A 15,998-nucleotide genomic window follows, 5' to 3' on the forward strand; every position below is an offset into this window, starting at 1 on the left:
TATGTTGCTCAGGCTGGTCTTGAACTTCCGGGCTCAAGCAATTCTCCTGCCTTGGCCTCCTAAAGTGTTAAGATTACAGGCGTGAGCCACTGCACCCAGACCATTCTTTCTTACTGAATACTTTGCTGCTTCTTCTCCTTCTCTTTGAGGGAGAGAGGAGGAGGAATAGTGGTTATTAAGTCTTAAGGGTCAAGGGAGCAGAGGATATATTCTAGGTCCTCTATTTAGCTTGGATGATGCCAGAGAGGCAAAGAGTCATGTCTATACTCTCTGGTAGACAGGGGACTGGATTTTCTTTCCTTTTCTTTTTTTGAGAGAGGGTCTTGCTCTGTTGCCCAGGCTGTAGTGCAGTGGCATAATGATAGCTCACTGCAGCCTCGAACTCCCAAGCTCAAGCATCCTCCCACCTCAGCCTCCCATGTTACTGGGGCTAAAGGTGTGCACCATCATGCCTGGCTAATTTTTTTGATTTGTAGTAGAGATGGGGTCTTGCTATGTTGGCCAGGCTGGTCTCAAACTCCTGAGCTCAAGTGATCCTCCTGCCTCAGCTTCCCAAAATGTTGGGATTACAGGTGTGAGCCACCACACCTGGCTTGGCTTTTCATTTATAAATATTCACCACCCTTCGCTAGGGGAGATTGTATTTGCCCACTCCACTGACGTCAGAATGGATGTGTGACTTGCTTTGGCTGATGAAATGTGAGCAGAAGTGACATGTGTAATTTTTGAGCACAAGCCTGAAGAACTGAACCTCAGTCTGACATACTCTCTTTTTCATCTGGAGCATCTCAGAGGGAGGCTGCTCTGCTGCTCTGCCAGCCTGGGAACCAGAATAAAGATGGCAAGATCCACAACTGATGTTGACATGCAGTGTGAGCAAAAAATAAGTCCCTTTGTGGATATTTGGCAATGAAATCTGGGGTTGCTTGTTACTGCGGCATAACCTAGTCTAAACTGACTGATACATATGCTATATGATGTGTTTCCTCTGGAAACTCCATGAAGGGCTGCCCTGAAGACTGGATTCGGTTGGGACGATGCTTCTGTTCCCTCCCCCAGGTACCCCTAGAAACGGGTTCCTGGGTGTTCTGTGTGTGTGTGTTTTAAAGTTTGTGTGTGTCCCCAGTTTTTGAAGGACAGATGGAATTGGAAGTGGCACCTCATTTTTCTCCAGGCTGTATTCCTCCATCATCTTGTCCCCTTGCTCCTGGAAGGTGATGATGATCAAGGCCACAAAGATATTGACAAAGAAGAAGGGGAACACCACAAAGTAGACAACGTAGAAAATGGACATCTCCATGCGGTAGCCGGGGCTGGGGCCCTGGTTCTCAAAGGTGGCGTCCACCGAATGCTTGAGGACCCTGCAAGGAATGGGGCAGGAAGAGGGAAGGGGCAGGAAGGAGAGAGACAGGGACCCAAGGAGTGATGAGGAAGGTGGAGAGAGGGTGGAAGTGAGATGGCGGAACAGGAACAGAGGGAAATGAAAAAGAAATTTAAGTAGTCACTGTTTTTTGAAAGGCTGACAACAATGTCAGTTATTTCTTAATTTTAATTTTAATTTTTTGAGATGGAGTTTCGCTCTCATTGCCCAGGCTGGAGTGCAACGGCGCGATCTTGGGTCACTACAACCTCCACCTCCCGGGTTCAAATGATTCTCCTGCCTCAGCCTCCCAAGTAGCTGGGATTACAGACATGCACCACCAAGCCTGGCTAATTTTTTTGTATTTTTAGTAGAGACGGGGTTTCACCATGTTGGCCAGGCTGGTCTTGAACTCCTGACCTCAGGTGATCCACCTGCCTCGGTCTCCCAAACTGTTGAGATTACAGGTGTGAGCCACCACGCCTGGCCAATGTCAGTCATTTCTACTGCTGTGCATGAAGGGCTTGCTGTGTGCTGGAAACAATATTCAACAATTCATCCCCACCGGCTCAGCAACCCTCCCAGGGAGGTTATTACTGGCTCCACTTTGCACATGAGGAAATTGAGGTTCAGCAATTTAAAGGGACGTGCTGAAGATCACCCACTTATAAGTGGCCAAGTTGGGATTTAAAGACAGGTTGTGGCAATGGAGGGAGTAGAGGTGGGTGTATGCATGTAGAGTGGGTATTTGAGCACAGGTGGTGCTGGGTGCTCAGGAGGTACAATGGGGATATATATGAGAGTGGGTAAGTGCACAGCAGCTCTGTACAGTAGTGCAGGTTGCACACTGCTCAAAGGCTCTGTGTCTAAGCGATACCTTCACATGATAGGCATGACAGATTTGTGTATTCATGATGACAATTTTTTGGCAGGTGGCCCTCCAGTGCCTTGTTTGAACAAAATCATTTAAGTCTGTTGCGATGATTTTCAGACAGATGGAAATGAAGTCTGTTGAGAAAGGTGTTTAAAAAAACTTTGCTCAAAGGTGCCTTGTGGGTTAGCACTATTCCCATATGTGTGAGTACTGGATGTGTCTGAGAGTGGGTAGCAGGGCATGTTCAGGTTGGCATATTTGCTGAGAGAGGGAGGGAGGTGAGGATGCTGAGGGCACATGCTGGAATCTACCAAGCTTCCAGCCTGGCATTTCCAAGACCTCTGAGAGAAAGACCATGACTTGGACGAGGTGAGGGAGGGAGGCATTTGTTTTGGGTGCAAATTAAGGGGGTACTGAAAATCTCAGTAATCAAGATAATCTTTTGCTCCAATATTTTAAAAAATCAAAATTAATGCAAAAAGTCCATGATGAGCAAATATCAATTTCTTCTTTTTTTTTTTTTCAGGGATGGGGGTCTCCTTCTGTTGTCTAGGCTGGAGTACAATGGCACAATCACAGCTCACTGCAGCCTTGAACTCTTGGGCTCAAGCGATCCTCCCACCTCAGCCTCCTGAGTAGCTGGGATAACAGGTATGAGCCACCACAAGTGGCTCAAAATTTTAAATAAAGACTAAGTCCATGATTCAGCCTCACTTATTTTTTTTTTTGAAGGCGGGGAGGCCATAGTCTTGCTCTGTCACTCAGGATGAAGTGCAGTGGTGCAATCTCGGCTCACTGCAACCTCTGCCTCCTGGGTTCAAGTGATTCTCGTGTCTCAGCCTCCTGAATAGCCGGGACCACAGGTGTGAGCCACCATGCCTGGCAGTTTTTTTTTTTTTTTTTTTTTTTTGTATTTTTAGTAGAGATGGAGTTTTGCCATGATGGCCAGGCTGATCTCAAACTCCTGGCCTCAAGTGATACACCTGCCTTGGCCTCCTAAAGTGTTGGGATTACAGGCGTGAGCCACCATGCCCGGCCTCCAAGACCTTTCTTATTGCTAAGCTCTCAGGCCCTTTATCCTCCTGCTCCCCGGGGCTCCTCCTGGATAGATTTCCAGTCGGGCCACTTACTGTGGCCAGCCTTCTCCTGTGGACACAGTGAAGAGGGTCAGCAGAGCCCACAGCACATTGTCGTAATGGAATTCATACTTCTTCCACTCCCGATCTCGCGCCTTCACCTCATTCTTCTCGTAGAGGAGGTATTTGCCTCTGCCACAGAGAGTGGGGACTGTTAGTAAACGGGAAAGAGGGGCTGTCTTGCACTTGTCTTTGGTTATCAGAGACAGGGGGAGGGAAAGGAAGAGGGGTCCACCAGCCTAGACTGCTTGGGAAGCAGTGACTCCCCATCCTGCCACCATGTGTCCCTGTGCTTCATGGGGGATTATGTGTGCATCTACTTCGAGATAAATCCATGGGTGATGGCACAACCTTACTCCTGGTGGGAGAGCTGACCCAGGGTCCAGCACCCTCTTCCAACGTGATAACTTCTAGTCCTCAGGGTGAGAGCCTCAGGCTTGCTGGGGGTGGGGTGGAGGGAGTTTAGGAGGAGGCAGAGAGACATAGGGGACATTTAGAGGTTCATCAGGCTAAGGGAGGTTGCTACTCCTTTTCAAGGCAGGAAACAAGGGTTAGTTCCAGACTCCTATCCAGATATCTGGCATCCTCCTAATTTCAATAAATAGCCATCAAGATAACAACAGGCTACCATGTGTTGCAAAATGCCTCTTTACACTGGTAACAATATCACTATATATACACATACATATATATACACACACACACACATATAATACATATGTGTGTGTGTGTGTGTGTACATATATATATATATATATATATATATTTTTTTTTTTTTTTTGAGATGGAGTCTCACTCTGTTGCCCAGGCTGGAGTACAGTGGCCCAATCTGGGCTCACTGCAAGTTCCGCCTCCCAGGTTCACGCCATTCTCCTGTCTCAGCCTCCCAAGTAGCTGGGACTACAGGCGTCTGCCACCATGCCCAGCTAGGTTTTTGTATTTTTAGTAGAGACAGGGTTTCACTGTGTTAGCCAGGATGGTCTCGATCTCCTGACCTCATGATCCGCCCGCCTCGGCCTCCTAAAGTGCTGAGATTACAAGCATGAGCCACTGCGCCCAGCCTATATGTATATATTTTTGAGAGGCAGGGTCTCACTCTGTCACGCAGGCTGGAGTGCGGTGGTACCATCATAGTGCATTGCAGCCTTGAACTCCTGTGTTTAAACAATCCTCCCGCCTCAGCCTCCTGGGTAGCTGGGACTACACGTGTGTGCTACCATGCCCCGCTAACTTTTAAAATTTATTTTGTAGGATAGGCTCTCATTATGTTGCCCAACCTGGTCTCCAACTCCTGGCCTCAAGTGATCCTCCCACCTCAGCCTCCCAAAGTGTTGGAATTACAGGCGTGAGCCACTGCACCTGGCCTCTTACCTAACTTATTTGGTAATGAAACCTCATCTCATTGGACATGAAGCTCTTTATACTTGTTATTTACCCCATTTGATGTAAATAGTTACACATTTTATAGCAGAAATATTGTGTTTGATTATAGGGCTGCCTTAGACCCAGCTGAGGGTGTCATGTCCCACATGGGAATCTCAAAATATTCTCAACTTTGAAACACATCTGCCTGTAACGATTTCAAGTAAGGAACTGTGGATGTGTATTAATATCCCTCACATGACAAAGGTGGTGGCTGAAAGGTCAATCGATTTGCTTATGACTCACTCTGTGGCTATGGGTGGTGACTCAAATTCTAAAACCGGTTTTCTTTCTACCCAAGATCCAAGCTGGTTGCAACTGAGTCACTTCCAAGGCTCATCACTTCTCCAGTCTCTGAGCCCAAGTGGCCAATGCCTCTAGCCACTTCCCCCCTGCCCACCTGCCAGTTCCAATGGGAATGTGCTGGAAAGTGGAGACCCACCGACAATCTTTCTCAAACTCTTTGGACTCGTCAGTGCAGTGGAAGAATTTCCCCTTGAAGAGCTGCACAGCCACCACGGCGAAGATGAACATGAATAGCATGTAGACGATGAGGATGTTGAAGACGTTTTTAAGCGAGTTCACCACACAGTCAAACACAGCCTGTGGGGTGGAGTTGACAGAGAGCATGAGGGGCTGGGGACCTGCCCAACCTTCTGCCTCCAGTGGCCCATAATACCAAAATACTGCCATGATCATTCCCATTTTACAGGCAAGGTCATAAGTCAAGTCACTAGGGTAAGGTCCCCCCAGCTTTCAGAAATAAGTGTTGGAGGAGTTGGACTCAATCCTGGCATTCTATGGATCTAAAACTCCCAAATGGGATACCAGAGATGCTTTTAAGTGATACAGGAGCCCAACACAGAAAAACAAGGTAACAAAGTTACTTCCTTTCCAACTCTCTCAATCCTTTTGAGTGAAGGAGAAATTTTTACTTAGTTGCTACCATGTTAACACCTACCATTGACACTTTCCCTCTTTAACCAAGAAAGAGCAGTTCTCAATGCACAAAGCCTTAGGCAGGCAGCCATATTTGGTTAGATTTCCATAATAGTATCTGTTTTCTGTCTTTAATTTTTAGTAGAGACAGAGTCTAACTATGTTGCCCAGGCTGGTCTCATTCTCCTGGGCTCAAGCAACCCTCCTGCTGTGGTCTTCCAAAATGCAGGGATTACGGGTGTGACTTGATTTAAAGAAACATATTACATAAGAGATACTACTGGGGACCCCCAGGTGAAGCATACGGTGAAAGTGGGTGCTCTAATGAGTGGATTTTATTTGCCTTAATATATATATATTTTTTGAATGACAGGCTTTTGGGAAATGCTGGTTCATGCTATTTTGGAATGAGAGATACTAGAGCCTAGAATAGGTAGATGAAAAGTCAAAATTTTATGGAACAAGAAATCTAGTTCCTGCTTCCCAGATCACAGTTATACCCTTTTAAATCCATATGATGCCTTCATGCGAATTAGGAAAAAGGATCTTAACCCCAAGACACTTCATCTAAAGAAAAACTGCCATAATACACAGATTATTTTAGGTCAGCTCACTTTACTGCCATCTGCTGGGAAGTTGTAATAATACAAATATCCATACACGATGGCTAGGATGTTATCAGCACCTCCTTTAATGTGTTGTCCTTGAGCAGTGTGCAACCTGCTCAACTGTATATGATAACCCTGACAGTCCCCCCCACCGCACCCCACCATCTCCCAATCTCACCTTGAGCTTTGGCAGCCGCTTGATGGTTTTAAGAGGTCGTAGCACCCGGAGGACTCGGAGGGATTTAATCGTGTTGATGTCTTTTCCTTTGCTATTGCCACTGTGGAGGAATGTTTAGGTGGGAAGAAGGGAAGAGAGGAAGCAGAGGTCAGGTTGGGTAGGGGGCAGCCCACAGCTCCATGGGACCCTAACCTCCCAGGCCTAGAAGTCTGGGGTGAGCTTGGCACAGCCCTGCCCTTCCTGGTGAAGAGTGGTCCATTTCACCTGTTAAGCTTGGGCTCGGGAGCCAGTAAGTACGTGGCTTTTTGTGGTTCTGGTCCCAGGGTTGGTTGAGGGCCCTTTGCCATCTGGCTGGGCCTGAGCAGCTGTATTGGGTGTCCCTGAGACCCAGCACAAGGGGGTTGGCTGATTCCCCACCCCCATTTCTGCACAGCTTTTCTTTTTTCTTTTTTGAGACAGGGTCTGGCTCTGTCACCAAGGCTGGAGTGCAGTGGCATGATCTCGGCTCACTGCAACCTCCGCCTCCTGGGCTAAAGCCATCCTCCCACCTCAGCCTCCCAAGTAGCTGGGACTACAGGCACACGCCACTGCGCCTGGCTAATTGTTTTGTCTTTTTGTAGAGATGAGGTTTCACCATGTTGTCCAGGCTGGTTTCAAACTCCTGAGCTCAAGCAATCTGCCCTCCTCACCCTCCCAAAGTGCTGGGATTACAGGTGTGAGCCACTACACCTGGTCACAGCTATTTTCAAAAAAGCCCTTGGTCTGGGAGTTTAGTGGTCCCCTATGTATTCTTTTTTTTTTTTTTTTGAGATGGAGTTTCACTCTTGTTGCCCAGGCTGGAGTGCAATGGTATGATCTTGGCTCACTGCAACCTCCACCTCCCAGGTTCAAGTGATTCTCTTGCCTCAGCCTCTCCAAGTAGCTGGGACTACAGGTGCGTGCCACCATGCCCAGCTAACTTTTGTATTTTTAGTAGAGATGGGGCTTCACCATGTTGGCCAGGCTGGTCTTGAACTCCTGACCTCAGGTGATCCACCCACCTTGGCCTCCCAACGTGTTGGGATGACAGGTGTGAGCCACTGCGCCTGGCCCCCTGTGTATTCTTTTTAAAGGTGGTATCAGTGGGCTCTTAAAAAAATGGGATTTTCTCCCCCTTCCAGTGGGATTCTGGAAGATACTTAAAGTGGCCCTTATACCAAATCTCCCCTCCCCCACCATATTCCCTGAGTCTGAAGGAGGGAAAATAACTGGGTGCCGCTGCTTTCAGATGCTGATGTGGCTGCTGCCATGGTCTCTGCTGCATTGCTCCAAGGGTCTCTGAGTCCATCTTTGCCAGAGAGGACTGCACAGAAGTTCAGTCCGAGGTCTGTTGGAACTGAGCTTAGCAATGCAGACCCCAGAGATGCCATGACACCCTTGGCCAACCATGACTCAGGCCCCCCAAGAGGAGGGTATTGAGTGGGACCATGAATAGCTTGTGGTTCATGGCACTCATGACCCATCCAGTTGTTCACACCAGAAACCTGAGAGTCATGGTCAACTGCCTGCCCTCTATCCCCATCCCCATCCCCAGTGGGTCACCTTCCTTAACATCCCGCCATCCGTTCCTGGGTGCCATCCCCCCTCACCCGTCTCCCAACTTGCTCCTCATTCCCTGCCTCTTCTTCCATGTTTTATGCATACAGTGGCCAAAGCCAATGACCATGTCACTCTTTCTCTTGCTCAGAATTCTTCTGGAGCACATGAATTCTCAGAAGAGAAAGTGCAAACTTCTGGGCACGGCATTCAAGGCTCTTGAAAATCTAGTCCAACTTACCTTCATCTTTGCATTCCCATTTATGGCTACATATCTCAAGCCCCAGCCACATTCTTTTGCCTCTGTCTGCTTATGCATATACTGTTCCCACTGCTAGAAATGCCCTTCCTCCACTTCTCCAGTCACAGAACTACCCGGTCCTCAAAGCCCACATTACCTGTTGCTCCCTCCGACAGCATTTCCTGACTGCCTACCTCTGGCTCCTGCCAGCTCCTATGTGCTGTTTTGGAGTTAATCTTTGTTTGTTTCTTCAGTCTCTGGTTTTAGACAGAAAACTCTTCAAAGGCTTACAGTGTAATCTACTCTTCTCTGTGTTCATTTTCCCTTTAATCTTTTTTTTTTTTTTTTTTTTTTTGAGATGGAGTCTTGCTCTATTGCCCAGGCTGGAGTGCAGTGGCATGATCTTGGCTTACTGCAACCTCTACCTCCTGGGTTCAAGTGATTCTCCCACCTCAGCCTCCCGAATAGCTGGGACTACAGGCATGAGTCACCACACCTGGCTAATTTTTGTATTTTCAGTAGAGACAGGGCTTCACCGTGTTGGCCAGGCTGGTCTCGAACTCCCAACCTCAAGTAATCCACTGGCCTTGACTCCCAAAGTGCTGGGATTACAGGCATGAGCCACCGCACCTGGCCATTTCCCCTTTAATCTTGATTCTTGTCCCAGCCCCTAGCCTGCGCCTGGCGTGTGGTCTCAGGACACGTGAATGCCTCCGGTTGGAGTATTTGGGTGGGGAGGTCACCTAGAAAACATCTCCCTACAGTGACCTCCCAGGTCATGAGCAGAGCTGCCCCAGAGACCCCCATCACGATGGGTCTCAGTATCCAGTGCAAAAACATCATTCTTCACACCATTTGCTTTTTAAAGGACTCCATTTTTTCATTTTTCAGGGAACAAAGACGATAATTGTATTTTAGCCTGCTAGGCAGAGATATACTCCAGGATTCAGAACTCTGAACTTTTTTTTTTCTTTTTAAAACTAACATCATCATTATCATCTCAAGGCTGTGCCCCCAAGTGTGAGACACACGTTGGACAGTCACTGAGATAATTTTAGGCAGAACAGGGGCACAGATTAAATAATTGGATCTCAGAGGGGCATAATCATTTTTTTTTTATTATTATACTTTAAATTTCTTTTCCACGTATCTTTCAGACGTTCTGCTTTTGTGAGAAAGGAAGCCTCAGGTAGATGCTAATAGGCCTTTAACACCTCCCTAACACTTAGTAATTTTCCTTTTAACAAAGAGCCCAGCTTGAAGGCAACAACATTGTCTGATTTCTGTTAGATTTACTTTTTTTTTTTTTTTTTGAGATGGCATTTCTCTCTTGTTGCCCAGGCTGGAGTGAATGGCGTGATCTCAGCTCACAGCAGCCTCTGCCTCCCGGGTTCAAGCGATTCTTTTGCCTCAGCCTCCCGAGTAGCTGGGATTACAGGCATGTGCCATCACGTCCGGCTAATTTTGTATTTTTAGTAGAGACGGGGTTTCTCCATGTTGGTCAGGCTGGTCTCGAACTCCCGACCTCAAGTGATCCGCCTGCCTCGGCCTCCCAAAGTGCTGGGATTATAGGTGTGAGCCACCACGTCTGGCCTACATTTACTTTTGCAGTTGCAGATTTATCTTAGGTTAGCAATGCTGGTTGTAAGTGGATAATATAGTTTCCTTTTTTTTTTTTTTTTAAATTAAAGAGATGGAGTCTCAGGGTGGAGTGCAGTGGCACGATCATAGCTCACCGCAGCCTCCAACTCCTGGGCTCAAGTGATCCTTCAGTCTCAGCCTCCCAAATGGCTGGGACTGCAGGCATGCACCACTGCACCTGGCTAAAGTTTCCTTTTGAAATTGAACTTCAGAATACATGTTGATAGAAAAAAAATGTCAAGGAACTGTACATCCAGGTTGCACATGGAACTGGCTAAAATCTTGATGTCCCAAACAAGTGACAATTGGGAGCATGTCTCCATGGGCGTTCTGCATCTCCTCATCTGAAAACGATTCCATGGCCATTTTATTTTTTTATTGTTTAATTTATTTTATATATTTTTTTGAGACAGAGTCTCACTCTGTCACCCAGGGTGGAGTGCAGTGGTGCAATCTCAGCTCACTGCAACCTCCGCCTCCCAGGTTTAAGTGATTCTCCTGCCTCAGCTTCCTATGTAGCTGGGATTACAGGTGTGCACCACCATGCCCAGATAATTTTTTGTATTTTTAGTAGAGATGGGGTTTCACCATGTTGACCAGGCTGGTCTGAAACTCCTGACCTCAAGTGATCTACCCGCCTCGGCCTCCCAAAATGCTGGGATTAGAGGCGTGAGCCACCGTGTCTGGCCCACTTTCATTGCTTCTGATAACCGCTCCACCCAGCTTGCCTATTGAAACTGAACCTCTGCCCCTTCTGTTCTCTGCAATAACTGGTGGGGCATGGGCAGAGGCATTGGCAAGAACCTTTGGGATGCCTCCTTCGCAGGCAGTGAGTTCTGGTCATTTGAAGCGACAGGACAGCGGCGGCAAGAACACAAGGCCACAGAAACAGGCCCAGAACTAACGAGGCTGCACCAGGGGACAGATCACGAGAGACAGAATATGAGAGAGAGAGAGAGAGAGAGAGAGAGAGAGAGAGAGAGAGAGAGAGAGAGAGAGAGAGAGAGACTTTACCGTGTACTGCTCCTGGTGATGTGGCATCGGAGGGAGAGACAGATCGTAAGTGGCCTCAGAAAAAAGAACACAGAACACGCACGTACACACACGCACCCCTGAGCACCCCCGAGTCCCGCCCGGGCAGCAGTTGGGGGAGCCTCAGGCTCATGGCGCTGGCTGATGTCCATCCTTCCATCTGGAAGCCGCCCCCACCTCCATTCAGTCCCCTGCCCTTGGCAGGCACCTGGCACTGCCCAAGAAAGCACTAAGAAAGCCAAATTTCCAGGTAGCAGGACAGCTGCAAAGCTGTCAGTTACCAAAGGTGAATTCACCACAGAAAGTCACTGCCAAGAGCCGGAGAAACCCCTCTTCTCCAGGCGTTGTGGAGCTGCAAGGTTTTAGAATGTCTAAAAGGTTGTGAGCTTTGAAGTTGAGGGGACCTGGGTTTGAATCCTGACTCTGCCTCTCGTTATCCTCATCTGCAAAACAGGCCCAGACTGGGTGCCGTGGCTCACAGCTATAATCCCAGCACCTTGGGAGGACGAGTTGGGAAGATTGCTTGAGGCCAGAAGTTCGAGACCAGCCTGGACAACATAGGGAGACCCTGTCTCTCTCCTTCTCTCCTTTTTTTTTGAGGCAGGGTCTCCCTCTGTTGCCCAGGCTGGAGTGCAGTAGCGGGATCTTGGCTCACTGTAGCCTCAACCTCTAGGGCTCAGGTGATTCTCCCACCTTAGCCTCCCAAGTAGCTGGAAATACAGGCAAATTTTTCCATTTTTTGTAGAGACGGGGGTCTCGTTATGTTGCTCAGGCTGGTCTCAAACTCCTGGGCTCAAGTGATCCTCCTGCCTAGGCCTCCCAGGGTGCTGGGATTACAAGTGTGAGCCACTGCATCCTGGGCAAGACTGTGTCTCTTAAAACAAACAACCAACCAACTCAGGTCTGTGGAATTCTGATGTTTGATAAGCAAAAGCTATGGCCTTGGCTTTGCTCTTTATGAAGGAGGGGTCAGCAAAGAGTTCTGACTTGGGATGGAATTAGAAGCAACTCTGAAGCCCTCTGAGCAAATGCGGGCCTGGGGAAAGCTATCAGCACCTAGCAGCTGGTCGTCTCATGATTCATTGGAATCAGGCTTGGGGCTCATTAGGAGCCTTCAACAATGACTGGAGATCCAGGTTAGAAAGACTTGACCACCATCAGAATGGCGGAAACCCTGTCGCCAAGCAGACTCTATGGAATTTTCCATCCATGACCCCTTTGGAAGTTAGTGATTTTTTTTTTTTTTTTGAAACGGAGTCTCGCTCTGTCGCCCAGGCTGGAGTGCAGTGGCAAGATCTCGGCTCACTGCAAGCTCCGCCTCCCAGGTTCATGCCATTCTCCTTCCTCAGCCTCCCGAGTGCTGGGACTACAGGCGCCCACCACCACGCCCAGCTAATTTTTTTTTGCATTTTTAGTAGAGATGGGGTTTCACCGTGTTAGCCAGGATGGTCTCCATCTCTTGACCTCGTGATCCGCCCACCTTGGCCTCCCAAAGTGCTAGGATTACAGGTGTGAGCCACCGCACCCGGCTGTGATATTTTTTAAAACACAGAATGGTTTAAATGTCTACAAATATTCTAAGTGGATTCTCCTCCACACCCCCTCATCTCCTTTTCCTGTAGTCTGACTTGGGGTTCTCAAATTCAATGTATCTAGGAATTATTGCATACGTAGAATCATATAGATTCTACTTTTTTTTTTTTTTTTTTTTGATGGATTCTCACTCTGTTGCCAGGCTGCCTCAGCCTTCCAAAGTGCTGGGATTACAGGCGTGAGCCACCGCACCCGGCCTTATTTTATATTTTTAGAGACATGGTCTTGCTCTGTCGCCCAGGCTGGAGTGCAGTAGCACAATCATAGCTTACCGCAGCCTTGAACTCCCTGGCTCAAGTGATTCTCCCACCTCAGCCTCCCGAGTAGCTGGGACTACAGGTGAGAGCCACCACACCCAGCTTCTTTACGGATGACTGAGGGAGTTTTCAATGACAGTGATTTTTGCCTAATCTGCTGACTTTAGGTTTAATATGGGAGTCTTCTGGACATCACTGCATTTGCCTATGGGAAGACAGCACCATTATGCCCATTTTCCAGATGAGGAAGCTGAGGCCTAGAGAAAAAGAGTGACCTGCCCAAGGGCAGGCACACAGCTGGGAAGACAGACTAAGATTCAAACCCAGGTGTGGGTATCTCGCACTCTAATCTTCTTTCCATTTCATCATACACAAGAAAAATAATGCCTTTGGGGTGGGGGCTGTTTTGAAGATGAGGATCAAGAGATAGCAGCCTGAGGGCTCCATCTTTGGCTTCCTGACAGTTTGGCTCCTGGGTATGCAGGAGCAGCTTGATCAAGGCGCTCTGCCAGCTGTGGTCCTGCCTTTGGGGGAAGAACAGCCGCGCCAGATGGACTCTTGGCAGTGAGGGCAGGATCATGATCTGCCAGCTGCTGAGAAATGTCAGTTGGCTGCCCCGATGCATGGGCACAGAGCGTGATACCACGTGTGATGGCTCATGAAATGGGGTGTTTATGGTGGACGCATGGATACAAGGGACACAGTCAGTGAATTGAGCAGGACACACACACACACAGATATTTGGGTGAGGTGCAGGAGGGGTGGACATCTTCAGAAGAGCTTCAATACATCCCTTGGTGGGACCACAGGGATAGTTTTCTCCCATATCGGAGACGAGGCCACAATCACAGCACTGGGGGAAGAATCCTTGCTTTGACCCCAACAGGCCAGAACGGCAAGGTTCCTTTCAACAAGGAAGGGAATAACCTTATGCTCCCTTCCCCTATTCCCTTCCCCTGGGTCTCGCAGCCCTGCCAGGCCTCAAAGAACCCAGGCTGGCCGGGCTGCTGAGTATCATTCTGCTCACTGTGAGCCTCCGTATTCAGGGCTGGGAGATGGGCAGCATCTGACAGCTGAACCCAACCTCAGTGATCTTGTCGGACTTACTTCCCTCCACAGTCCCTCTGGGCCGCAGTTTCCTCATCTAGGTGGGAAAAACTGAGGCACAGAGAGGCTAAAGGACTTGCACATCTAGAGAGAAATCAAACAGACCTGGAGGGACAATTTCTTAAAACAATAAGGTCAATCTAATACTTGTGGGGCTCTCAGCCTTGTCTATGAGGGGATATGCACAGAAGGACAGACAAAGCAAGTTAAAAGACCAGAAAGGAAATAAGCAGAGGACCCTAAGTTTGGGGGAGGGGGGCGGGTGGAGAGTTCAGCGCTCAGGCTGAGAACCTCAGAGCATCCATGCTCCTTCCAATGTGCCAACTATCTGATAACAAGGAAAGACAATAAGCAAAGTCCTCATAGGGTGAGAGACCTTCTCAGGCAAAAGAGGCCAGAAACCTGTAACGGGGAGAAGATTCCAAAACTTTTTAGGGAAAAAAGCAGTAGCTCCTATTCTGGTTTTCTAGCAGTTTGGCTCTTAGGTGTGCAGGAATGGCTTGATCAAGGCACCTGGCCAGCTGTGCTGGGCCTGCAGCCCTGCCCTGGGGGAGGAACGGCAGCACCAGATGGACTCTTGACAGTGGGGTGGGGAGGGTGTGGTAGGGGTGAGGTTTGAGGGTCTCCTCTCTCATCCCTTCGGCCATGATATAAAGATGCTCCCTGTTGGACTCATGTCCGTCGGCTCTTCCAAAACCCTGGGAGAGTCCCAGGCACTTGCCAGGATCCCACTGGCAAAATCTCACACCTCCCAGTTCCTGCATGATCTACAAGCCTGCCAGGGTTGACAGGATGGCCTGAAATCCCTATCCAGATCCTTTTCTTGCATAAGAATTAAAACAACAACAACATTCAAAATGGATTTTCAAGAGTGAAGGGTGGCTTTATGCCTGTACCAATTTCATGAGAACAATGTAAAAGCTTGACTCTGCAAAGAGGCTGCCAAATTCCTGTGAGTTGTAGGCCAATTTTGAACGCCCTTGTATAACTTGATATTTAAAAAGAAAACTCAGAAATTAAAAAAAAAATCAACTCCCCAAAAGAATCATTCTGCTGTTTTTTTTTTTTTTTTTTTTTTTTTTTTTTTGAGATGGAGTCTTGCTCTGTCACCCAGGCTGGAGTGCAGTGGCACAATCTTGGCTCACTGCAACCTTCACCTCCTGGGTTCAAGCAATTCTCCTGCTTCACCCTCCCAAGTAGCTGGGACTACAGGCCCTCCCCACCACACCCAGCTAGTTTTTGTATTTTTAGTAGAGATGGGGTTTCACCATGTTGGCCATGCTGGTCTTGGACCCCTGACCTCAAGTGACCCACCTGCCTCGGCCTCCCTAAGTGCTGGGATTACAGGTGTGAGCCATTGCACCCAGCTCATTCTGCTAACTGATCTCTGGTGGAAAAGAATTTTTGGTTCGCTTTTGCAGATTAGCTTTGTTTAAAAGAGGAGGCTAATTGTACCTCCAGAGAACCTAGAAACAGCATGTTGTAAATGATGGCCCATAATGGCAAAAGCTCAACAATTGAAAGGCTTGCTCCTGGGTCCTTTGTAAGTCATTCCCCTCCCTAAATTGTGATGGTCAACTTGGAGGATGCAGGTGGGACAGTCACCTCCTCAGCATTTTTTTTTTTTTTTTGAGACAGAGTCTTGCTCCGTTGCCCAGGCTGGAGTGCAGTGGTGCAATCTTGGCTCACTGCAACCTCCACTTCCCAGGTTCAAGCAATTCTTCTGCCTCAGCCTCCCGAGTAGCTGAGATTACAGGCGCCTGCTATCACGCTTGGCTAATATTTGTATTTTTAGTAGAGACGGGGTTTTACCATGTTGCCTGGGGTTTCACCATGTTGCCCAGGCTGGTCTTGAACTCCTGACCCCAGGTGATCCATCTGCCTTGGCCTCCCAAAGTGCTAGGATTACAGGCATGAGCCACTGTGCCTGGCCCTCCTCAGCATTACAGTATGTCAGCTACAACAGAGGTCTGAGAGGAAAGTGACATTGGAGACCTGAACAGCTTGGGCTTGGTACCATTTATCTGTGCCACAC

General features: G+C 48.4%; 1 protein-coding gene across 9 annotated transcripts in view; it reads right to left on the bottom strand.

The window, feature by feature from the left end:
* The window catches only part of CACNA1A (calcium voltage-gated channel subunit alpha1 A), a 300,854-nt gene that overhangs the window by 50,095 nt on the left and 234,761 nt on the right, over window positions 1-15,998 (bottom strand). For all 9 annotated transcript variants that reach the window (XM_055371580.2, XM_055371577.1, XM_055371576.1 and 6 more), the window contains exons 25-28: window positions 6,518-6,617; window positions 5,235-5,395; window positions 3,365-3,502; window positions 1,160-1,361 (exon numbers count right to left, since the gene is read on the bottom strand). In XM_055371580.2, coding sequence (XP_055227555.1) covers window positions 1,160-1,361; window positions 3,365-3,502; window positions 5,235-5,395; window positions 6,518-6,617 — 601 coding nt within the window. The remainder of the gene's footprint in view (window positions 1-1,159; window positions 1,362-3,364; window positions 3,503-5,234; window positions 5,396-6,517; window positions 6,618-15,998) is intronic.

This window comes from Gorilla gorilla, chromosome 20, assembly GCF_029281585.2.
Source record: "Gorilla gorilla gorilla isolate KB3781 chromosome 20, NHGRI_mGorGor1-v2.1_pri, whole genome shotgun sequence".
Classification (NCBI taxonomy): Eukaryota; Metazoa; Chordata; class Mammalia; order Primates; family Hominidae; genus Gorilla; species Gorilla gorilla.